The sequence below is a fragment of the Falco rusticolus genome, chromosome 11 (genome assembly GCF_015220075.1).
Source record: "Falco rusticolus isolate bFalRus1 chromosome 11, bFalRus1.pri, whole genome shotgun sequence".
Classification (NCBI taxonomy): domain Eukaryota; kingdom Metazoa; phylum Chordata; class Aves; order Falconiformes; family Falconidae; genus Falco; species Falco rusticolus.
The window spans coordinates 4833834-4858213 of record NC_051197.1 but is presented as its reverse complement, the minus strand read 5'-3'; the positions used below and the strand labels follow the sequence as shown (position 1 = coordinate 4858213).

The following is a 24380-nucleotide window of genomic DNA, read 5'->3' as shown; positions in this document are numbered from 1 at the left end:
TTTTGAAAACAAAACTAAGCAAAACCCAATAAATGTTAATTTTCTGTAGTTGAAAACCCCACTACTTAAAGAAACACTAAACAAACTAACATTACTAAGCTTGGAACGGTTCTCTGTCCTTCAGCTACCAGTGAGTAGCACATCAAATTAAGACAACCCCCAAGTAGCTATCCACTCGGCATTCCTCTGAGAGGAAATCTGAAAGAAAGAGAAAATACTGCAGACGGATCAGCAACTGTGTGAATCAGCTCAAGTTCCTTGGAGTGGGGTAAAATTTCCTCCCTAATGTGACAGAGATGTGAAGAAAAAAGCAGGCTGCAAATCTACAGAGACATATAATAACTAGGGCTATTAAGAAATCTTCTGCTGGGGATCTGACATTCTTCTGAGGCGCAGCTATTCAAGGTGTATTCAATCCCACATCAGTGAGAGACACAGGATAGGATGGAGCATTCTCTATTTAACAGCCTAGGGCTAGCTACCAAAGCAAGAGAAGTCAAGACAGTTTAGGGATCCAACTTAAAAAACTAAATTCCAAAGTGGCAAAAAAAGATAAAAGAATGGATGAGACATTGTCACTTCTATACCAGGAAGGCCATTCAAAAGCAAAATGCTACACTTCAATCAGAAATCAGAAAAAAAAAATCCAACTCTAGAACATAATCTTATTTTTACCTGTGCTACCTTAATTTTTCCTTATTTAATAAAAGGTAAAGAGCTTTGTAACAGAAAAATTCTGTAAGGAGAAAGATAAGCACAATTCTAAAAGAGTAGCTTGTGAATCAATACCAAACAAATTCTGGCAACCATCTTAAGAGAAAAAGACATACTTCAACTCTGCTCACCTCTGGGATAAGTCGGTCTAAGTGCTCAGCCCTGTTTTCATGAGAAGGGTGTGTGGAGAGCCACTCTGGTAACTTGGGCTGTCCTTGAATGGTTTCTGCTAATTCCATTTGTTGCCAGAATACACTGCTTGCTCTTACATCCACACAAGCCTGAAAACAGAAAGGAAATGTATTCACTGCTCTATTTTTAAAGTAATACAATACACATTCTAATGGATATTGAATTACGAAAGACATCTTAAACTTTAGATCTCTAAAGCCTGTTTAGATGGTCCCCTTCATACCTGACAGGAAAATGCTGTTCTGAAATATTTAAATGCAGTAAAAAAACTTATCCACGTAGATACTGGATTTGTTCCTTTTAACATCTGTATGTAATTCCACCAATCTTAATTACACCTGAATTACACAATTCAGGAGAAAAAGACTCAATTTCTGGCATGTACTTGTTCTTAAAGAACAAAACACTCAGCTGCACATTCCAAGTCATATTTGCTAGACACTGTACAGCAGAGTAACAAAGTATTCATCTCCACAGATTTAGACGAAACTACAGGAAGAAATTTAGAGTAAAAAATATAAAGTGATACTTAAATATCTCTAAAAATGAACTGCAAAGGTTTTTTTGTGATTACACTGCCTTTTTCAAGGGTGATCTGTATAATCCACAACAGGTTAAAATAGTAATTCTGCAAAATTGCTTTCTCTCTCTCTCTCCATGAAGTATATATTCAACCATAGAAGGTCATGGAACCCTAAGTTAAAAATGGCCTTTGTATATCACCAGACTTCTTTATATTTGAATTTAATTGGAGGGGAGAAGAAAGCAAGATTTCTTCCATTAATTTCATTTGTTTAAGAGAATAAGACACAGGTACTCAGAAGGTAAGAAAATACCCACACACACACAACAAAATATAGAAGTGGTGCTTTATCCTTCGAATTTATTTCGTAAAATAATCATAACAAAAAGATTATCTACACAAGCAGAGAAATACTGAGACACCACTTTGCTTCTTTCTTTCCAGTGTGGCCCTGCCTCTTAGGTATTAGAAAGCAGTGAGCACCCACACAGCAATGACATTTTTTTCCATGGATTGTATTAGTCCCTTAGGTGACTTTAAAATACAAATGCAGTTTCAGTCCCAGAATCAAAGTTAATTTTAAAAATTCTTCCTTGAAGAAATATCAACAATTATTAAGAAAAGGAAATTTTCCCTATAAAATATTAACACTAGATGGTGCTGGTCTCATAGTTATCTAACACTTATCCAGCTCTATCGCGCTTGGCTAGAAATGAAACAGGTGTCTTACTTTCTTAATTTATAATGTAAATCCACAGGGACAAAAAAAAGTGGCTGAAAAAAACAAATTGTGAAAAAAATGCTGAGTAGTTTCTGACCAAATTTTTACCTTACGTTAGCAAAGCCATGTTACTTTTATGGCTGTATTTAGCCTCAATCTTTAAATACTAGAACAATATTTATATATCTTGCAATTATCAGCAATCACATAAAATATAATCACAATATCAAAAGCTCTCAAACATTACTGTATTTTTGTAAGAATAGATATTATAGATCAGAATATTTTATGTGCACTACAATATATAAAGCATTCCTCAGAACTTCTCACAATAGATGGAAACTATTAATGAACCAAAAATCTGAAAAGCGATTTATATCTTTACATACAGTTAAATAAATCCTACTTATGCAAGCTCACTGTTTTGCATTTTCGTCTTTATAAATATGTAGCTTTTTCTCCTAGTAGTAATAAATATACTGTGCAGTTAATAACGCACAACTTCTCAAACTTCAATTTTATTACATACAATTTAGGGAAAGACAAAGTCATTCTGGCTATAAACTGTTTTATTTCTCACTACTTCATTAATCTACATCTCTTCAAAAACTTGGGAACCCTTCCACACACAGTTTACCTCTGTATGAAGTGTGAAACTCCCTCTGCTTATAATGGAAACTGAAAAATGTCTGGTAAATTGCTAACAAAACAAACCAATTGTAGTTACCTTTGCTGCAAACCGAAGTCCCACTTTATCAGCTTCAGCCTCCAATGTTCTGCTGTATGGTCTATCAAACATGAACTGCAAAAAAACACATCAAAGCTCTATTTCTTGGGTTTGAATGTGTACAAAGCTACAGCATTGTAGCTATTTTTCTAACCTATTAAGAAATGGTATTGCTCATAATGTTCACATTGCATGTGATCAGTATTGATTTTCTTAATGAATCTTTAATTCCATTATATGTAATTCATTGATCTGTATTCAGTGGAAATTAATTCATATTATACCTATTTTCATGGCCCCTTGCATCAGCCAGTCTCACAGCACTTTGGCAGCAACTGAAGGGTCAATGACAACTTTAAACTAGACCTTTTCACTTCACTCTTCTATTGGCAATAATATTTTTGTTGTACAACTATACGTAAAAAAACTCCAGTGGTTCCCTTCAACTTTTATGGTGATTGTCTTTAAACTTGGTATGATCTACTTTTGTATGGTAAACAGCCCACAGTATGGAATGTAGCCATAAACATTTTCATGCAGAAACCACTCGTCTGTCATGATTACCCCCCTCAACACAAGTTACAAATTGCTCTTGAGAAATCAAGCTAGAACACATAAATCTGACCAACTCCTCTCCTATTTTTTCTATGGTACAACATTGTATTAACACACACTAGAAGACAGTGGTAGTTTTCTCAAATAGTTATTTAGTCATATATACCACGATCTTCTAGTATATGTAATTCATGTAGATTCGGGCAGCCTTGCCCTAGTATATCAGGTTACAGCAAATGTGAATCAGGACCTGTTAAAGCAGCCTGCTCCTGCAGACATAAGGAACAAGTCACAACATTCTGGTTTAGACATTGATTAGGAAATATCAACTGAAGAATGAGGACGTGCAAGGTTAGCGAAGGTAAAAAAGTTTTATCACCTCTTTATCTGGTTATAAAAATAAGTCTTCCTTGTAAGTTCCAGAGCTAAAAAAAACCCCAAACAAACCACAAAACAGTTACAAATTAAGAGCACCAAAGAAGTGGGCTAAGTGCTTGAGTACATAAATGTTATCTCCAGCTTCTTAGTTCTTTCTAAAGTAGTACCAACAGTTTTTCTTTACTAGGTCAAAAATAAAAGCCAACCAAAGCTGATTCTCTACAGGTTTTTTAAAGCCAAATATGCTGGTTTATAAGTAACCATAGATGAAGTCACTTTCTAAATTCTTAAGTTTCCTTACAGACCACCGTAAACATTGCAATTATAAATCCTCTGATGACAAAGTCATTATTCAAAGTGGAATATGTGTTCCTATTGCCTTGAGAAATGCTCTAGGTCTACTGGAGTGCATATATTCACTAAACAGCAAAGATATCCCTGGCTAGTCTGTCATATATTCCTAAAACACCATTTCCCAGTTAGCCAGATAAACTATAGTTCCCATATAAAATAACTCCTGCTGTAAAAACAAAGCCAACATGTTTCAATTCAGAAATACAAGACTAAAGAACAACCATGCATGAATCTCATAAGAGAACGATGTCTTAAGGCAAGCATACCCACTAGCTTTGGAGAAAAAAGCAGAACTGGAGCTAGCATGCCAAAAGACCTACAGAGTCACTGGAAAGTACTTATAACAGAAAACAAACAAGAGTCAGTAGGTAAAAGAGGTTAAGCCTCTGAGGTCATAAAAAAACCCAAATACTGAAACAGAAGCAAGTACCATAATGTGACTTACATTACCCTTTCATAGAGTAGGATGCTAAAACTTTAAAAAGTAAAATATAGTCATGGAAGAAGAGGAAAAGGAACACCCTGAGAATTTGTGCAGAAAGATCCCTTTTCACATAAGCACAACAGGCAAACATTGAATGGAGGAAGCAAACAGAAATTGCACTTCTGGGTGACAGCAACAAAATTTTCTATTCAGCATCTTCTGTATGTGGGATGAAAGCTTTGCAAGTATTAATCATTTATTCTGCATTATATATGGGTACATTTAATGTTATTGAAGATGATTTGATCAGAGCTTTGAACTAGGACATTACTGTATAATATCTCATATAGGATAGAACTTTCCTATAGCACACCACAACTACAAGCTTAAACTCAGATTCCATTTGCAATCTAAAGCATAACTCCAGCCCACGATGCCAAAATATGAGCTGCAGTTAGACTAGAAGGGGAGGAAAGATGCTGACAGGGAGTTAAATCTTGCTGTCTAAATTATGAGCAGTCTCAGGATTGATTCACACTTTGTTTTTTCCAAATTCAGCTCTTCAAAATGCTGGCTAGCATTCATCAATGTATTGGTTTCTTAGCTACTTGTACAAATATCCAAGCTCTTTAGAGATAATTTATGTTCAGAATCAACACATCTACCTATTAGCATAAGAACTACCAAAACAGATTGCTTATGTTTAATTTCATGTTTTTAAGGAACAGAGGGAAATCTTGGGAAAAGCATCAAAAGAAGTCGAAGAAACCAAAGAGCTCTTTCACTTAAATTCAGATTCAAGTTTTAGGATGTAAGCAAAATTTCTTTAAAAAAACCCTAATTTTTCAAAAAGAAATAGATCAGTAACTGTTCAGAGGCACAGAGTAAATTAGACCACTGAAGAAAAAGCCTCTGAACGTTACTTTATTGGAATATATGCTGTCTGAAAAATTATTTCAGCAAGTTTTATCACAGCATTTATACTTTAAATGAATGTTTAGATTCTCAGTTTTCTTATCTTGGAAACCATTCTTACCGCTAACAATGTATTTAAAGAATTCCATATATTGTATTTGGTTTAGAAACAATTTGACAACTACTCAAAATAAAAACATGGTATTTCAACATATACAACATTAAGCCTGTCCAGCTTGACTCAAGATATCATTCTTTTAGGGAGACCTAAAGTTCTTCAAGATGGCAAATTAAAATATACATCAACTAAAGTAGATGCAGATTCATAAAAACATATTTCATTCAAAAACATACTAAAATATTGATTTTTTGCTTGTAATATTTCTCCTATTCCCTTTTTCCCTCAAACATACTATTTAGTGGTACTATCTCCCCAAGGGTAAAAATGTTTTTCCGTGGATCTCAGAATGTCAGACTCGTAAAATGTCAGTCTTACCTCCTTCAACTTGCTCTGAATCCACTGGGCAACAACTGCCAAACTATCACGAGGACAGATGGCCCAAATCATAGTGAGAAAGATGAGTGATAGGAAATCCAGGAAGTGAACCAGGCTGGCTTTCTCTGCCTGCAAACAAAAAATGTCCCATTTTCATTCCTTGCTGTCTGACATTTCTTTTGAACATAACAGAATTTGGAAACACTTCAAAAATCACTGGGTTTTTTTTTTCTCCTATGCAGCTCCAGGAACAGGGCAAGCAGCACAAGCCCCCTTCCTTGCACAAAACATCCAGTTAGATACAAAGTACTTTCAGTCCAGAATCCATATCAACTGCATAAATACAGCTGGAACACACACATTTTGGCTATCTCCCAATTAGAGAGTTTCAAAGCTAGAGATAAGGTGATGGCAGCATGCAGACAGAGTTCTTTAGCAAGAAGGCCATGGAACACCTCAGCTGGAATGAAAAAATCTATAAAAAGACCTAGAAGACTGTTCTTTACATTAATTGGAGAAGAGATAGACATCATTTAGACAGGAACACTAATGGGATAAGGGGACACTAGGCATAATTTTTTTTCTGTTCCATTCCTTTAATTTCAGAAGCTGAGACACTCTTAGGAAAGGAATTTAAACTCTTCTGTTTTTCAGAGCTCTTATTTGACATGCAACAAATTGATCTGAGCATTTACAAGACAGATCATGCAATACTTTTCCCTATGCTAGTTGGGTGATGCAGGTTCCATACAAGATATGGAAGTTTGGTTTTTTTATTTTCAGAAATACTTTTTTTATTTTTAAGTTTAACAAGTTAGTTGGCTCAACTGAGCCCAAGAAACTATGATGTGAACTGTCGCTCACCCAAAATCATACAAGACACAGTAAAGCATTTCTCCTATATTTCCACTACCTTCAAAATGTATTTACCCACTTCCAGATTAGTTTTGTAATTTTAGCAGGATCTTTATGTTTACAGGCTTCTCATTATGTCTTCTCAAACTGATGGATAGGTAATAAATACAATTTTTTAAATGACATGCACAGAAAGAAATCAACTTGGAGGCAAAGAAGCACTTTCTAGCAAATCATCTCAACCTAGAACAGTATGAGCCATATTTCTATACCATCCGCTTTTTTTACAGTTGTACCTACAAAGCACAACAAAATTAATACATCTATTCTGTTCAAATGGCAAAAAATTACCACTTTCAAGACATCCAGTCAGGATATGGAAAAATTGAGTCTGTGAAAGCAACCATCTGTAAATGCAGAATCAAGCTCCAGGTATTCTAGAACTGTGCTACTTTAATAAAAATATCATTTATTTTAGAATACTTTATTAAAGCATATCTACTTCTTTAGATACTAATGTGTAGGAGTAACAAACCAAGTTGCTGAGGGCCTCAGTTCCTTATGTGTGCACTACAGGAGAGGCATCTGCGGACCAAGTTCTAAATGATTGCTAATGGCGAGCCAGTCCAGTTTTACGGCTATGAAAAAAGTACTGGTCAACTTGGTGCTAACTACTACAGGACTTCTGACAGTTATTAAGTACTACATGAGTAATAAGGATATAGTGTAGTAGAACACTTTCATTTCAAACTCAACTTTTCATTAATTAGAAAGAGTCACACTGAAACTTTGGTCGGTAATGACAGGGGAAAATCTTAAGTAATCAGATTTAATTTAGAAAATTTATACAGCTTTCTTTAAATACTTACTGCATGTTGCAGCACAGCATGAGCTATTTCATGTCCTAAAATGAAAGACAGCTGATGAATATCAGAAACTGCATTTAGCAGTCCAGTGAAAACAAACACTTGGCCATTCTGTAAACAAAGAGAGTGAAAATTAATTAGAAGACACATAAATAAAATGCTGTTTCAATATTACTAATATTTTTTGTATTGGGTTCAACTTACTGGAAGCACAAAAGCATTTACACCTGGTTCGTCCACCACATGGATAATCCACTTGAGCGCCAAGACCTGCGGGATGTCCTTATTGCTTTCAGATAAATGACCAACAACTCTCTCCACAACCTGATAGCGTGCATCTGTTTCAGGTAACATTTTACTTTTGAATTCCTCCATCCACTTTGAAAAAAAAAAAAATCATGATTGCCATGCAGAACACACATGCAGTAGACTAACTGTTGAACAAATTTAGCGCTTACACACAACTTAGTTACAACTAGGTTTTAATACATTTTTCTTTCATATAGCCAAAGCCAATATATTACAGTTCATGCTTTCAGACTCACAAGTTAAGGATTAATAAACTTAGAAGGAAGTAAACTGACCACAGATCAAAAATAATATAGCATAAACTTGGTCCTACAGCCTCCTGTATCTGGTATTTTCCTAATACACAAGTTGAGCTTGGCATCACAATTTAGCAAACCTTCCTATACCTTCCTGGATTTCCATCTGAATTTACAATTTTTCTGTATCTGTGTATTTCTGTTGTAATTTGTCAGGTGGACAAATTTATACAGAAGATGTAATTTGAATATATCCTTGTACTTATTCTGTTCTTATCTCACATTCTCTATCAAACAGGAATACAGTGACATTTTTCTATATGGCTTATCAAGTTTCACTGGCTTTAGAACAGAAAGTCATAGAACTCAAAAGTAACAGAAGTTAGTCCAACGGACAGTTTAGAAGAAACCAATTAAAGAAAAATGAGCTGATCCAATGGAAAAAAAAAAGTAGAATTGAATGCAGGTGGAGAGTATTACCTTACAAAGTGACAGCTTAGAAAAGAGGGCCTTAAACAAGTGCCAAAGAATGCTCAAATCAGCATAGAAAATGAGATGGATCTCAACATAAACCTATTGGCTATGCTTTTATTGCTTCTAACAGATTTCTATATTTCTTGTTATATTACAATAACACAGTAACAAATATTTGCTACACTCATGTAACAGTGCTCTTTAACTACCACGTGTCCCTCATGGTCTGCTGACAGAAAGGGAACTCTCAAAAAGGATGGGGACAAAGAGGTAACTGATAGGGAGGTGCTCTGTAGGGTTCTGAGCATGAAGTTCAAAACTTACCAAGGACACCAGTTTGTCCACCTCATTAATTGGACTATCTCATTGCTAAAAGAAAAAGTATTAACAGTTTTAGAGTCGTCTGAACTCTTTAAAATCTTACCATATCATATTCCATCTGTGACAGTTCCCTAAAATGCTCTTTTCCAAACACCAACAGTCGAGCGCGCCCAGTGATGGGTGTCTCCTCCAAGTGAGTAAAGTAAAACATGACAAATAAAACTCCTAAGCTACTCACACCCAGCATTATCTTCCATTTATTTTTTCTTGCACTTTCTTTAAAAAGTTCCCGTTTATTAGGAGGAAGTGCCTTCCACCAATTTCTTATGCTCCTGTAAGATACAAACAGTGTTAACTTAGGCCATAGTTTAAAAGGAATTTGTTAGCGTCTGCCCTTGCTGTACTCTCTATTACAGTCTCACCTCATGAGTTTATGGAAGGTTATACTGTCACTGGCTTCTACTCCATTCCATTTCTTCCCTCCCACAGAAGAAATGCCCCTTAGCACCTTGGCTCATCTCCCTCTACCACATGTAAATGAGAATGAGTAGAGCAAAAGATAACCTCTGATAATGAAAAAACCTTCTTGTTGAGCAAAGCATCAGTTTAGGCCCCAGTTCTACAACATTTTGTACGGATATTAAACCGAAATCACTACAAATACACCTGCCATTCACCACAAACTCATGCACACATCTTTGTATAATGGGATCTTACACTGGGAGAGGATGTAGAATAACGTTTTACCTGCCAAGAATGATAGCAAATAATTTCTGAGCTGGCTTAACAATAATCCAGAAAAGAGGAACTGGTGCAGCCTGTAACGATGGTGATGTGCGAAAAAACCTGATGATCTGAATATTCCAAGAAGAAAAATGACATGGGAATTGCCCTACAGAACTGATTTGCAGGGATGCGAGCTTCTCCCTCAGTGGCCAAGAAGACTGAAAGCAAAACTTTCCCAAACCGTGGTGTACATTCTTGTATACTTTTGTATTTGGGACATTCAAAAGACATCTCAGTCCTTTACCAGTGAAGTTTCTATAGGGGTCAGGGCTTCCAGTCAAAAAACAGATTCTAGTATTTCCACTCAAATCCAACCTCTGGCATCTGTCTCGTGTACACATGACTTGAGTTCGGCAATATGCTCCATAAGACCTACAGAGATTCTTGCACTTCCCCTGCTTGGTCAAAGAAGCCAAACGAAAGAAAATACAGTTTCTGCCCAGCAAATTTAGACCACAGATGATATTCATAACTTCTTTAGTTGGTTACCCTGAAACAAAGAAAAAAAAAGCAGAGAGGTATTAGGAAAACCACCCAAACATGAAACTCTGACACATTACTTTGCTTCATCTGAACAGATACCAGGCATTCGTTTGCCAACAGCTACATTACCCAAGAAGTCACAGCTACAACTGCATCCTGTTGCACTATTACCAATCTGGTTTGGACTGTGGAAAAGCCAATGCCTTGTCACTGAGAATAAAACAAAGGTGGGTTTGGTTTTTTTTCCTTTTGCTTTTATTACCACCAGATCAGAATGACTGCGGGTGCCCCTTGCGGAAGACACATCTGCACCATCACCTTTCTGTACTACTGGGCTACTTACTGCAGGTGCTATTCACACATACAGAGGAAAACAGGGATCTACTGAACATTTTACCAAGACCTTTGCTATTGAACACAGGATGCCTAACTGCCGCACCTGTCCTAGAAACAAACGATTCCTCACGGCGAAAAAGAGTCTCCCAGCCGGCAGTCCCTTACGGAGCATGGAAAAAGAAACGCCCTCCCGCTGGGCAGGCCCGGCCACCCCCGCCTGAGAGGCCCCGCGGCGGGCGTTTTCACCCGCTGGCTCCCCTGACCACCGCCGCCGGCACCGCCGCCCGCCCCTCACGAAGACAGCACGGTCGCCCTCCCCTCATGAGGGAAGGGGGCGCCGCGCCGCCGGCCGCACCCGCCTTCTCCCTGTCCTCCCTTTCTGGCAGCGGCCTGGCGCCCCGGGCCGCCCCTGGGTGCTGACCTCGGCAGCCGTCCCTCAGCGCCCTGCATCTCGCACGCGAGCAACCCCCCGACCTGGCTGCTGTCGCCACTATCGTGATATGGGCTGACGTGAGGAGGGGGAAAAGGGAGACGTGTCACTCTGCAAGCGCCCACCCCGGGCGAGCGGGGGGGGGGGGGGGGGGGGCACAGCTCTGGCCGCCATCACAGCTGGACGTCCTTGAGGTCTGCTCCGGGAAAGACCTCTTCTACCGGGCTCCCCTACTCACCACCCCGGGAGGCGGAGGAGGAGGTGGGGTCTGACCGCGGAGACGCCGCCGGTGCCGGGGCGGAGGGCGGGAGGCGGGCCGGGCCCCGACGCTACGGCGGCACCCGCCGTCCCTCCCTCAGCTCCGCGCCGTTTCCCTCCGGCGGCGGCGCCCGCCTCTCGCGCCCTTTCGCCGCGGCCCCCGCAGAGGCTCCGCCCACCGCCTCGAGCCCCGCGCGCGGCGCGAGGCGGCAGCGGCGGCGCCTGTGGCCGCCATTTTGTGGCAGCCAGGGAGGGCTCGGCTGGGCTGCGCGGGGAGGCGGGCAGGGCTGTCCCTTCGGGAGGCGCAGAGACGTGTTGCTGTCGTCTCTTCTCCTGTGCTCCCTTTCCCCTGGCTTCGCCCACGGCGTGGCAGCGAGGCTTGTGTGCTGCCCTGCCTCACCTCAAGGCTGGGGTTGGCCCTTGACGACCCTGTCCCTGGGCCTGGCTGTTGAGAGGTGGCGAGCCAGACCTCAAGGTCCTTTCAGCTTTCAGATCATGGGTTGTTATGCCTTGGGCTTGCTTGCTGCTGGTTTCGGAGTCCTGAAGTGTTGGAAGTGCTTCCTGCTACCAGAGAGGGCTGGTGGCACTCCAGTGGAAGGTGTCGGTTAGCTCTGCTGCAGCGGTGGTAGGTGGGGAGGTGATGTTTGCCTTCTCCCTAATCCAAGAAAGCAGCAAGCTGCTAACCTGATACGTCACTTTTGGCCTACTTGTCTAGCTTGCGGAAGTACATCTTAAATGATGTGATGTGAAAAACAGGTTATTTGCTGAATGAAGTGGTGTAGTAATGACAGGGCAGCCAGAGCTTCATACAAGCCATGAGTCTTTGCATATAATCAAAGGCCCTCTCATTCCAAAAGTAAAGAAGCACGGATCCTGCCTTCAGCAGTCACTCTGTGTATGAGCACAGTCAATTATTGCTCAGTGTTTGCTGAAATACTCATTGGGCCATCCCTTTTTGTTCCTGATGCCCTCTTCTATGACTGTTCTTAAGCATGGATGCCTGCTGCCAAGGAAGATACATAGTGACCAGATCTTGGGAGTCCAGGACGAGGAAACCTTAGATAGTCACAGTTAGGAAATCTGTTTTCATTAGACATAATTCCTTTAAGACCTACCCAGCCTCCGTTATCATAAGCAGGAAGAGTAAAATCCGCCAGTCAGTTAGCATGGCATTAATTTCTGTGACTGTCAGCCCCAGTCACAAAAACAGCTGAACTACAGCAGCAGAAAAGCACTTTGTCTAACCTAAGGCACGTGTGTATCCCAGCTGTCAAGAAATCAAGAACTGAGATGGAAGCTCTCTTGAATGTCTTCTTGTGGTTAATGTCCTTTTTTCTTAGACTTTGTATTTGCTTCTTTTCTTGTCCCCTTTATCTAGAATTTTCCATTCGTAAGCCAAGCATGAAGGCTTTCTACCATTTCTTCTGTAGAGCAAATGTATTTCTTCCACCTCACAGAGCCTCCATTTTAAGTCTGCTGAAAATGTCTTTTTTTTTTTCTTTGCATATTTCTTTTTGCTATTATTTGTTTCTCCAGATGCATTATTTAAGTGTCTGCTTAGAGGGTATAGGACCAATGTCTGCATTCCTGATTCACCTAAATTCCTGTTAAACTCAATGGATGTTTTGAGTGTGCAAGGACGGGGCTGAAAATCGTGTTCTACATTCTGCACTTCTGCAGGTCTCCCCAAGCGGCATCACTTACAATTAAAACTTCAAAGCAGACAAGCAGCAAATACAGCACAGGTAATTAGAGGATCTGTCTATCAGATACCATCACTAAATATCTCTCTATATGAAAATCTGGTAAACAGTTGAGCAATTGTATAGTTATAAAGTGGTGTTTCTCTTTAGTAGACATGTAGTGTGAAGAAATCGATCAAACTAGTCCTTTATACCATGGCTCCTCTTGAACTTTTATGAATATATATGCCTATAACCATTTGTTTTTCTGAGGAAATAAGAGAGAAAAAATTCTGTAGAGGTAAGTTCAGACTTGCTTTTTAGCAGAGTTTTCGCTTACTAGCCTCATCTCTTCTTCAAAAAAAGACTGTAATTCACATTTCTGAAGAAGACCAGAAGGTGAGCTTTCGTGCCTTAAGACTGCATAAAACCTACTTAGAGGTCATAAGTGAGATACAGGTTTTCACATGAATTTCCGCGTGGCACTGAATTTTCAATGCTGAAAAACTGCTCAGTAGAGTAAGTTCAGATGGGAAACGTTGTCACAGTTGTCTCTTTTTTTATTATTTATTTCAAAGATGATCTGCTTATGAAACATCTGTGAACTCTGTACATGGTGGGATGGAGCTCACAGAGTTATGTATCATTACTTGACCACACATCTTTGCTTCAAGTTGTTGTGGAGGAAACCACAATGTTAAAACCCCTTGACTGACTAGATACGAGCTTATCAAAGGTTTTGCTCTCCACATACACTGTACAAATACAAATGCAGCAGTCCTTAGTACAATTAACATTAGCACAATTAACAAAAGCTTAACAGGTAGAATTTTCCTGTGTAGATGTGGCCATTAGTATCTTTGTATCTCTCTAAGTCGTTGTACTGAACTGAATGAGATTTTGTTTATGTATGAAGTCATTCACAAAAGCAAATGTCGAATCCCTAAAAGTAATGGAAAACAGTTTAAATGTAAATATAAAAAATGTATTTCTGTATATTCAGGTGGAAACAATTTGGTACTAAAGTCTCCCTGCTACCAATTTTGATTATCACAATTAAAAAGTTGTCAGTTAAAGTGCACAGTCTTCAGCTTCAAATGAAAAAATAATTATTATAAAAGAATAAAATATTTGGCTTTTATATAAATCCAAGCAAAAACTAGTAATTGATGGTTTTGTCATTACAGTTTTGCTGTAGGTCACTGCTGCTCATTAGTGTTGGGCTGAAGTCTTGATAGAAAGAGTGCACTCCATCTGCCTTCTGCAAGCCAGAAACTGGATTTAAAGCCACTTGGCCTGTCAGGCCAGTTGAAATCTCTGGATTTCATGGAGTTCATGGTCACTTAGAAGAGTAGGCAACACTCTTCATAAAGACCAAGATTTTTCCAAATCTTGTTCACTAGAATTTCCTGTCTTGATCCACTGACTCTATTGTATTGTATACTAGCCGTCCCTTGCCTTCCCTTGCCCCACTGACATGCCAGTTAGTAGACGCCACTAAAGAATTTAACAGGTAATAACTATTTCCACTCATTGTCTATGTTGTTGGTGTAAAAAAAAAAGTAGATTCAAAATCCAGAAGATGAAATTACTCAACCAAACAGAAGTTTGCTGCAAAACTGTTCCTCCTAAAAGTTGTTATCGAATGCAATACAGTCCGTCCTTTCCAAAGCGTGTAAAGAAGTTGCAAGTAAGGACTGGTTTTTTCTTTGCTTGCTATTTTTGCAATATTTTAATGAAAGACTCTCAGTAAAAGCCACAAAAAGACTATTGGATCCCTTTCTACTAAGGAATTTATTTTGATATCCCAGATGTCCAGTTTGTTAGTGCCAGTTATTCAGTGCTGGCATTTTGGGAATTACTCAGTGCTGCCAATCTTACATTGACTTGCTGGCCCAGGATGCTAGTCAACCCAGATAACTATTTTAGCTATTTTTCTTCTTCTCTGGGGTAAGATAAATGTAGACTAGATACTGGGGGTTAAGGAACCAAATGTATAAACATGCAGATTAAATACATTTTAGGAATTTCTGATTTTGAGGGCCTTAAGGTGAAGTAATGAAAATTAACTCCAGCATTACGTGTTGGTTTCAGCTTGCCAGATCTGACAACCATTGCACTTTAGAGGGCAACTTGGATGCTTAGTAGTTGCAAAACTGGCAGAAATTTTGAGAATCTATCACTTAATTTTTATTCTCCTAGTTTCTAATTCTTGCATGTGATTTCTAAACTGCTTTTAAAGCAACTGACCTGCATAGAAACATCAGTGAAAATAGGGAATATCGCATAATTCACTAGCTGTCTAAAATGCAGAATTTATTTCGAGAGACTGAAAAAGGGGAACGTTAATTAAGTTTCTGTACTCAAACTTAAGTTCTTCAGCAGAATTGAGGCAATTGGAAAGCTACCTTATTATCAACAACAGAAAAGAGCATGTGAAGATAGGAAGAAAAAAGGAGAACTCAACAGACCTGTGATAAAAATGTGTGTGTCTGCAGTGCACAGTGCGGTGGCTACAGCATAGCCACATCCAATTACTTTTTAGTTGTTCCACTTAGCTTTTCTGTGTGCAACCAGACTAGCAAAAATGCTGAGATTTCTCATTTCAAGCCTTACAAGGACAAATGTTTATTAAAAAAAAAAAAAAAAAAAAAAAAGGCAAGCTGAAAAAGGAGGTTGGGTGCATACACCACCAGTACTGTTGGGCCCACATACAAAAATCTCAGTGGAAAATTAGAAATTCATTCTCATTCAGGCTTTCATTTAGGTAGTACAAAGTCTCCCTAATTGTTTCTGTGGCACTTGATTTGTGCTGGAGTAGAACTGTTAAGAGTGCAATCCCGCAGGGAATAGGGATCCTCATGAAAATGAGATGTGAATCTTGTCAGGTTGTCTGGCGTGTATGAAATTTTAACTAGATAAATCCTGGTACAAGGAATTTTGTTAGAACTGCTGAATAATAATTGTAAAAGTTCTGCAAGTTGATTTTTCTTGCAGAGATAGCAATTGTAATGACTTAAGATTAATTTTAGCAGTAAAAAAAAAGGTAATTGCAGTACTTATAACCCTGAGGCAAATAAGTGGAAATGCTTTGGAAAGGATAATTATACCTGCGTGAGGAAGACTATCTGTTTAATAGCATTAATTGGTCCAATTAAGGGGAAGTGGAGGAAGGGCATATTTGTTACTTCTTTAACTGTTCTCTGAAAAAGTGGTTACAATATGCAAGCAATAGAAATTGGTTTGTTTTTTCGAAGGTGGTTCCCTGAGGTTTAAACATTTTAAGGACTGCTGGGGGGATCTTGTCTCTAGTTGTCACGAAGTGCTTAACATCACAGACATACTAAAGGACAAGAGAGGGATTGGGTGCATCTATGCAGCGGGCATTTTGTTTCACATTGTTAACCTAATCTGGCCATAATCCCAGTGTAAACATCCGTAAAAGGATTATTCTTAATCAGGGGAAGATGGAACAAGAAGAGGATTCTTTGTTGTTCCAAAACAGCAGCAGGTTTGGGCTATTTTACCACTGATAAGAGCCAGAGCAGACTGCAGGCTGGCTGTGTGCAATGTGGGATCTGCAGCACAAGAGCTTTCTCTAGGGCCTCCCTGCTCTAATGTAAATTGTGATGTGTGTGTCTCCATAGGTGTGGGAATGGACATGTGTGTATACACACCAGTCATCTGCAAATTCAGGGATTTTGTGTCAATGTGTTCAAGAATATGTACTTGCATATATAAGCATGACTGGATTTTACCAGGGGAACAGAGGGAACAGAGTTTAAGAGGGTTTTAATCCTTCCATGAATCCTTATCTTTCATTTCCTTGCGGTAGTGCTGGCATTGCTTCTGGCACAGTCCTCAGATCTTGAGTGGTTAAAAAAGTTTTAACAAAAAGCTGAAAGCAAAGGCCAAAACTTGCTTTGTGCGGGAAAGGGCAGCACTATCCTCTTCAGAACTGTAGCACAGAGACAGGATTTATTTTCTCTGCCAGTGGTTATTTTGAGCTTTCTAAGGCAGCCCTTCACCACAGTTGGAATTGCAGGACATAATTTAGGCAGCAGACAGCTCTACCTTCATTAAAGCAAGCATAGCCTTTGTTATGTAATCCAGGTAGGTAATAGCACAAAGGCACTTTTTCATATCAGCGATGGGTTTATTTCTGTATCTACCTACAAGCAGATGCATAAATATGTATGTATTTATACCCACAGAGTATTAAAACTGCATTCCAAAACAAAGCAATCCCCTGCATTCCTTTATGCCTGAGCAGACCCCACAGAAACCCATACAAGATTGATGGTCATCGTGTTGTTCAGGGCACAGCTTGAAAGCTGTCAGCCAGTGCCACCTAGAACATAAAACCACCATCACTATCTCACTGCAAAGAGTATAAAGGTTAATTACTTAAATACAACAAATATGCCATTAAAACAGGATAATGTAATCAGGAAGAGGGTAACTGGAAATTTCAGAGTTAGAAATTTCTAAATGATAATGAATGATAAAAAGCTTTTTAATTTTGCAAAATTCAGAGCTGACAAGCAGTTCATTTTCTCCTTTTCAGTAATAACAGCAGTGGACAGAAAGACACACAAGCTGAACATCATGGGCTGTTATGATAAAATACTTGAGCTACCATGTGCAAAAAAGATATTAATGTATAGCTCAAGAGCTGGTATCACTGGAGCAGCAGGAGAGGAGCAAGTACTTAGCAGGAGCAATGGGTATGTTTGGTTTATTAAAATCCAGATCCTACAGGGGCTTTGAATAGTTTTATTCAAGTAGAATGATCTAGTCCAAACAGAGGCTCTCTGAGCTCTGCACTACAATTAATTTTCGCATTCTTTTTATTAATTGCAGACACACACCTTATCCCTCCTATTAAATGACCCTAGTGCATTTCCAGTCCCCTGGCAGCATAGTCTTCTGGTGCTTGATGACTAGCAATGAAATAACTGATCACAACAGATGATTTTCATGGGTCAGTCCTTTAATGAATAATATAAATATGAATGGCACCACAACAACCTCTCTTCTCAATCTCAGCTTCTAAAAAGAAAAGCAGCAGCCAAAGAAAGATGCTGAAACTGTTAACTGTTAAGATTTTTTCAACAATTAGTCGGTTTTGCCTCTTCTAATAAAAATTATGCCTACATGTTTATATTCTCTTTTAATACAAACCCGCATCATTCACCTTGAGTGTTTTTTTTTCTTGTGACAGAAGTGAGAAAAATGCAGTGATTTTAAAAGAATGTTGAAAGGCACAGTAGATGCCCAGAAAAGACTGCACATCTCATGGTCTTCGCTGATGGAAGGACAGCAAAAGCCTCTCAAACACATAGCTTTTATCAGGTCTGCATAAGTTAAGTGGTTAAGCAACGTACTCGGGAAATTTTTATTCTCATCCTACATTTCTTCAGCACCGAAGGTTACTGAGCTCCAGATTTTTAATATAATCCATTTTATAAAAGCCTCATTGCAAAATTGTGTGGAGTTAGGCTGAGTTCTGAATTTTCCTGTGACCTGGGAAAATTCAGCTCAGATATTAAATTCTCACTTAATCTTCTATCAGTGCTGATATATGTACTTGATTGAAAAACAGCCAGCTTGGAGGTGTTTCTGCAAGGCACGCAATAAATTATAGACTCTGCGCCAAAACTTTGTGAATGTATTAATACTGCTGATGCAATTGCAAAAAATTTTGGTTTGGGGAAACATGATGTATATGCCCCATTCTGTGTACCCAAAGCCCAAATTTTTCCAGCAGGTAAGTCAACAAGAATAAGGTTAAATGGAAATGGTGTATGTTGAGCCAAAAATATTAAACAAACACCCCCACGCCCTAAACAGCGAGTTTCTTCCTCTTCTGCATAAATAAAGGCAGAAACAGAACCAAAGCATTGTCACTTCTCCTGGTATCCTATTCATTCAGTAGAATCAGAGGTGCGTATTTAATCATTTGCCCTAGAAGCAGCGCATTACTGACTTACTAGAATTACAAACTAGTAACGTTGAAAGTAATTAACAGAATACAAGAGCTGACCCTGCTGCAGTGCCTAGGTGTAGCGGTGTCATTTTGAACGTAAGCAGATTAGACTGGTGGGACTTCAGGCACCCATACACAGCACAGAGAATATAACTGCCAATATTTCAGTGTCTAACAACTAGCGTTATTTTCTTTAAAATGTCCTTCATGGTGAATATGACCTCCCAGACAAGGAACGCAGCAGATGAGTAGGTAGCAAAGAAGTCCAATTCTAGTGTCTTGGCCAAATTCCAACTTCAGTAATCGCACTCTGCTCTTAAATTCCCCCTGCAGCTCTACTAGAATAAAGCTCTTTTTCAGCTTGTCCTGAAGCATTGTGCAGCTTTTCTGTGAAGCTGTACAACACTGGAAAATATCTCCTCCTGTTAAAACTAAAAAGGGGAATTTAGGTAGACAGAAAGCTATTACCGGAGTCTGAATTTGGGCAGAACACCAAGGTTAACTTACACTTGCATTGGGATCAAGGGATCCTTCCTGCCTAGGAGTGTCAGAACCTTGTTAAAGAGCTCAAGTGGGAATAGCTCACTGTGTTGCCTGAATACAAACTTGGGATCTCCACATCTGGAAGTGACTGCAGGAATGCTTCCTGACAAATGACTGTATAAAAGCCTCTGGTGCCGCAGAGTAGCTTATCACAACCTTATTTGGTTATTTAGTAATACTTATAAAATTATTTGCTTAAAAAAAGTTCCAGCAACTTTACAGAAAAAAACCCAAACCTCCACATTTTTTAAAAAAAGTATTTGCCAACAGAAAAGCAGCTATATAACTCTATGCCAAGGCAAGTATTTGAATTTCTATAAGTAAATGAACCAAGAAGCACTCAGAGAGTATTTATGCAAGCTGAACCAGACCTGCAGTACTAGTGAGAGCGTTCTGCGTTATGTTCAATAGACAGCTGTAACAATTTTCTTAGCTTCTAAATTAGGATGCATTTAAAATATTTAGGTAACTGACTCCCAAATTAATTTATACCCAAACACAAAAAAAGTCATTCTTACTAAACTAATTTAGAACAATCGCTGTACAAATCTGTAGAAAGGAAAAAAACTCTCCAAATCCATCCACATATGCTGAGTCTGCTTACTATTTGTATTTTGTGCTTTCTTTTTTTTTCCTCTTCCTGTTGTTGCCTTTCTTTTTTTCAGATCGGGACAGCTGTGAGCTTGGTGCGCTTATTTCACCCATTTCTTTAATCTCAACTTTCTCATATTTTTATGTCTGCAGCCACCTCAGAATAACTAGCACAGCGATGCCAAAGCCAGCAGTCAGCACCACCACACCACTGCAGCACTAAAGCCGGCAACCAGCTGTCTCACGCAAAACTGGTGTTTTTTCATCAGCATAGTAAATCTGTATTTTTTCAGTATCTAGAGCATCTCCATTGGCAGAGGCAGTTGATGAGCAGTTGGAATGCAATACAGAGCCATCCATTACATCTTTTTCAAAGTAACATGCTACATCAGCTCTATCTACATCACACCTAGATGCCTCAGCACCACTCCTGCTCAGGCAGATTTGGGTAAGTGGGCATCACAGTTAATGGCTTCCATGTACTTGGGGTGCAGCTTGCACTGGCTCTCTAGCAGATGTTTCAGGGCGTACACCAGGAACATCAAAGGCACGGGAACTTTTTTTGTGTTTCAATTCAACTTAGATGCAGCTTGTTCTAACCAGTTCAGTGCAAATCAGGCTTTTGTCGCCCTTTTCGGTTCTCTTACTCTGGCAGTGTTCGCACACCAGCAAGTATCAGTTTGATTGCGCTGCCTGCTTGGGGAGTCTGTTCTCACAGTCTGGATCATAAATACTGTCAGTACCTGACAGCCCATGGGGACGGCCCCAGAAATGGTTCTTCTTCACAGGGATCATTTCTGCCTTCATCAGCGCGCGCTCTGCGGGCAGCGTTGAACAGCCCACCTGGTGATCTGAACCCACCAGCGTGCAGGTGCAGTTCTCAGTCCCTCCTGGGCACATTCCGTCTATTCACGGAGTCTACTCGCTTGTACACACTGGTGTGCTGCAGCCTTCATCAAGGTTCAAATCAGACCCACCAAACAGGTTCTCCTTCCAACACAACTGGCATCTCTGGAGATGTCAACAAGCTGCGCTCTCATCTGTTACTTCTCAGGGAGTGACACCAACTCCTGCCTGCAGATGCCTGCCCTCCCTCTTATTCGATGAGGAAACAACAGGGAAGAGACAAAAGCCAACCTGAAGCACAGGTTTGGCCAACCTGAAGCACTTTGGGCTTCCCTGACGGATTAAAGCACAAGCAGCTCGCCCTTCCCTTTCTTTAGACTTTCTATGAACTGTGTAAATTCACGTGTACAGAATTTCTCCCATTTCTGTTGGAAGAAACCTTACTCCTCCACTTCCATCACGGTTTTTCCTCCATCTTCCATCACACGGCTGCTCTATTACTCCACTGTCTAGATCCTTAACAGTTATGTACTACTTCTTTTCTACTTTCATGTATTTATAAAATAAAGCAATTTGAAGTTTTATATATGCTGCCTGGAGTAGCTGCCAAATCTGGAGGAACAACTATTCATCAGTTTGATGGCTGCTCTCCTACTTACAGAGCACGGGAGCTGTCTCATCTTCCAGCAGGGAGAGCTTCCCTCCCCCCAGGCAGTACTAGGAATGATTTTCATGCCTGTGTTACCCTTACAAAGTTGTTAGTTCTTTTTGAGGAAATCTGAACTTCGAGTAATGCCTTTTGCAGTACACTCCAGTTGCTCCCAGGTGCCCTAATGATCTACACAGCACACGTTACCGTTTTCATGTGTTTTGGCAGCAGCTGAAAGGTATTTTCCACTTTGCATTAAGCAAGGCCCATTCATCTGATCCGTCAAACCGCCAGACATTTTATAAGTCGTTATTTTGGGACCAGTAACGGCCACAGAACAGCGTATACGCCACTCGCCCACCCCCGCAGCTGCGCCTTTCACAGCCGGTGCTGCTTTTCTGGGGGCCCGCCCTGCTTCAGGTCAGCGCAGGCCGGGCTGCTTGTACCGATGGCTTACGTCAGGGAGCCGTGGGGAGCTGGCCGCCAGCGGAGTATTTGTGACACACTACAAGTTTCAAATCCAAGCTCCAGGTGTAAATGCCTTGTAGCCCCTGGAGAAGGGCACAATCCGGAGTCGGACTTTGCAGCCAGGCCTGTTTCTAAGTAAGCCACAGAAACATACACTTCTTGAGGGAGCAGAGATGAGACAAGTTCTTCAAATTACTCCTGGCTGCTTCATAGCACATTGTCACACCTCTCTATTTCCCCTTCCTTCAGCAAAAAATAACAGGAGGTACCTTTCTTAGAAAATAATTGAGAACTACAGCGAAAATTATTATTAAAATTGCTAAGTATTTCAAGTTGGCATATTGATGAATCTTTGCTAAGTTTAGTAACTTCCCATTTTTAATTTGTCATTTGTTTACCTATAATAATCTGTTTCTTTTTAAACTTCATATCCCTCCTTCCAAGTCAAGATCAATTTAACTGTCACCTACATACTCATGTCTTGTCTTTATTCTATTTCACATTATGAACTTTAGAGAGAGTAGTTTTGGTTTCCTTCTTTCTGGAGGACAGAGCCTCAACTGCTGTAAACTCGGCAGCTCACAACTGGCTTCAGGGAAGCGATGGCCGTACAGCAACAGTCAAGAGCTGCGCTGCCCTTGTGCTCAGAAAGCACCATATGGACGGGCAGAAACAGGACTTTCAGGAAATAGTACTTTGCTTGTATGTGTACAGGTGGTCATGCTTGGTCTCAGTCTCGTACTATCATTGGAGAGCTTCCCCGAGATGGGCCATTCTCCCTACTGGTGGAAGACGCTCATTGCTCGTACCTTAATTAAAAACTACATTCATTGCCCCTTCCCTCAAAGGTGGCTAGAAGCACCACAGTAGTTTTACAAAATACCCGTCACCAGGCAAAAAGCGTAGAACAGTGGCAAGACAAGGGCAAAGGAGGAGTAATTTCAAGTTTCCCTGCCAGAGCCGCATCAGTTGCCAAAATGAAAGTGTGCTTCTCCATTGACTTTTTTTTTTTTTTTTTTTCTGGTGGATTTTCCCCTCTGTAACTAAGGAGAGAACAGACTTAATTTAAAGACAGAAGTCTTCAAATATCTATATAGACATATATATGCACACGCAAATATAAATATACCCATATAGATATTAAAATATCTATATATCTCTACATGTAATGCTTCTATGACATTGAAAGGAAAGTATTATTTCCTTTAATCCACACTAAGCTGTAACGGCACTACAAGAGTTAATTATTCAGAACAGCAGGCTGTAAGAGGAATAATCCTGTAGGAGATGGGGAGTGCGTTATTTCTTTAGTGATCTCTGCTTCCACGGAAACAATTTCTCGGCACAATTCCAAATCTCATAAACCCAGGGCACTAGGTCTATGTAAAACAGCAAGGCATTTCCAATTAAACAACCAGAATGCTTTTATCTAGGCCATTAAATACTTTGTCCGGTATCAAACACAATTACAATATTCACTGGGGCGTTACCAACCAGCTACTTCCCACAGGCCAGCTCTGGGGGGGCCACATGGTCACCCCGCACGCATCCCGACACCCCTCACTGCCCCGGCGGGGTGCGCAGCAGCAGCACAGCACCCTTGCAGGCGCCGGGGTGCAGTGCTCCGCCAGACGCGCCCAACAGCTCCCTGCTGTTCGCTTCCCACCTGCCCCGCCGCTCCCCCTGCGCAACAGGACGGCCTGGCGGCCTGGTACTGCCGGGCAGGCCCCGTGCCCTGCCAGCCACGCGGGGAGCTCATCCAGCTCCTGCGGCTGGCGGGAACCGTGCTGGAACCAACCAGCTTGAATCAGAGGGGGGTAAGGAACATGCTGCTGTGAAAGGCAACCCCATGGTCACCGCGGTAGTTCCCTGGAGCTGCCCGTGAAGACAAGCCCTGACAGCACTGGCTCGGTGATCCTACAGCCAGGATGCTCTCTGTGGAAACTGCGATCTACCCTCCTGGCATCCCTGCCACCAAGTCCCACCAGATAACGTGCCGGAGGAGACCAAAGCAGAGGGTTTCTAGGAGGAAATGAAAGGAACAAACCTATAGCGACGTACACAGCTACTGCCCCGAAAATGTCACCACCAGCCAGAAGTGCCCATGCCCCAGCAATAACCGGTTAGTAACTTTGCTCCTAGTTCAAAGCCCGGTGTTGTACCGGCTGAAACAAAGCTCCCTCTAGTGCTGCTAAACTTGGCAACAACCACCCCGTGACTCGGAGTAAAGAGCGAGCAGATGTGATGATGCTCATGAGA

The 24380-nt window shown here is 40.5% G+C and overlaps 2 protein-coding genes across 5 annotated transcripts in view; both read right to left on the bottom strand.

The window, feature by feature from the left end:
• Positions 1-11497, bottom strand: part of OMA1 (OMA1 zinc metallopeptidase) — a 28045-nt gene extending 16548 nt beyond the window's left edge. Inside the window, exons 1-8 of one of the 4 annotated variants that reach the window (XM_037404974.1) lie at positions 11087-11497; positions 9808-10336; positions 9164-9392; positions 7925-8098; positions 7724-7831; positions 6000-6128; positions 2878-2952; positions 846-995 (exon numbers count right to left, since the gene is read on the bottom strand). In XM_037404974.1, coding sequence (XP_037260871.1) covers positions 846-995; positions 2878-2952; positions 6000-6128; positions 7724-7831; positions 7925-8098; positions 9164-9392; positions 9808-10316 — 1374 coding nt within the window. In that variant the 5' untranslated portion in view covers positions 10317-10336; positions 11087-11497. The remainder of the gene's footprint in view (positions 1-845; positions 996-2877; positions 2953-5999; positions 6129-7723; positions 7832-7924; positions 8099-9163; positions 9393-9807; positions 10337-11086) is intronic. The other 3 variants (XM_037404976.1, XM_037404977.1, XM_037404975.1) reach the window with 3 other exon arrangements.
• A 2077-nt stretch (positions 11498-13574) lies between these two features.
• TACSTD2 (tumor associated calcium signal transducer 2) lies at positions 13575-24318 on the bottom strand. The gene is given in 7 exon segments (XM_037404979.1): positions 13575-20367; positions 20370-20410; positions 20412-20616; positions 20619-20686; positions 20688-20802; positions 20805-20863; positions 20865-24318. Coding segments are annotated over 7 exon segments (750 nt in total). The 5' UTR covers positions 21059-24318; the 3' UTR covers positions 13575-20299.
• Between the last annotated feature and the right edge of the window lie 62 nt (positions 24319-24380).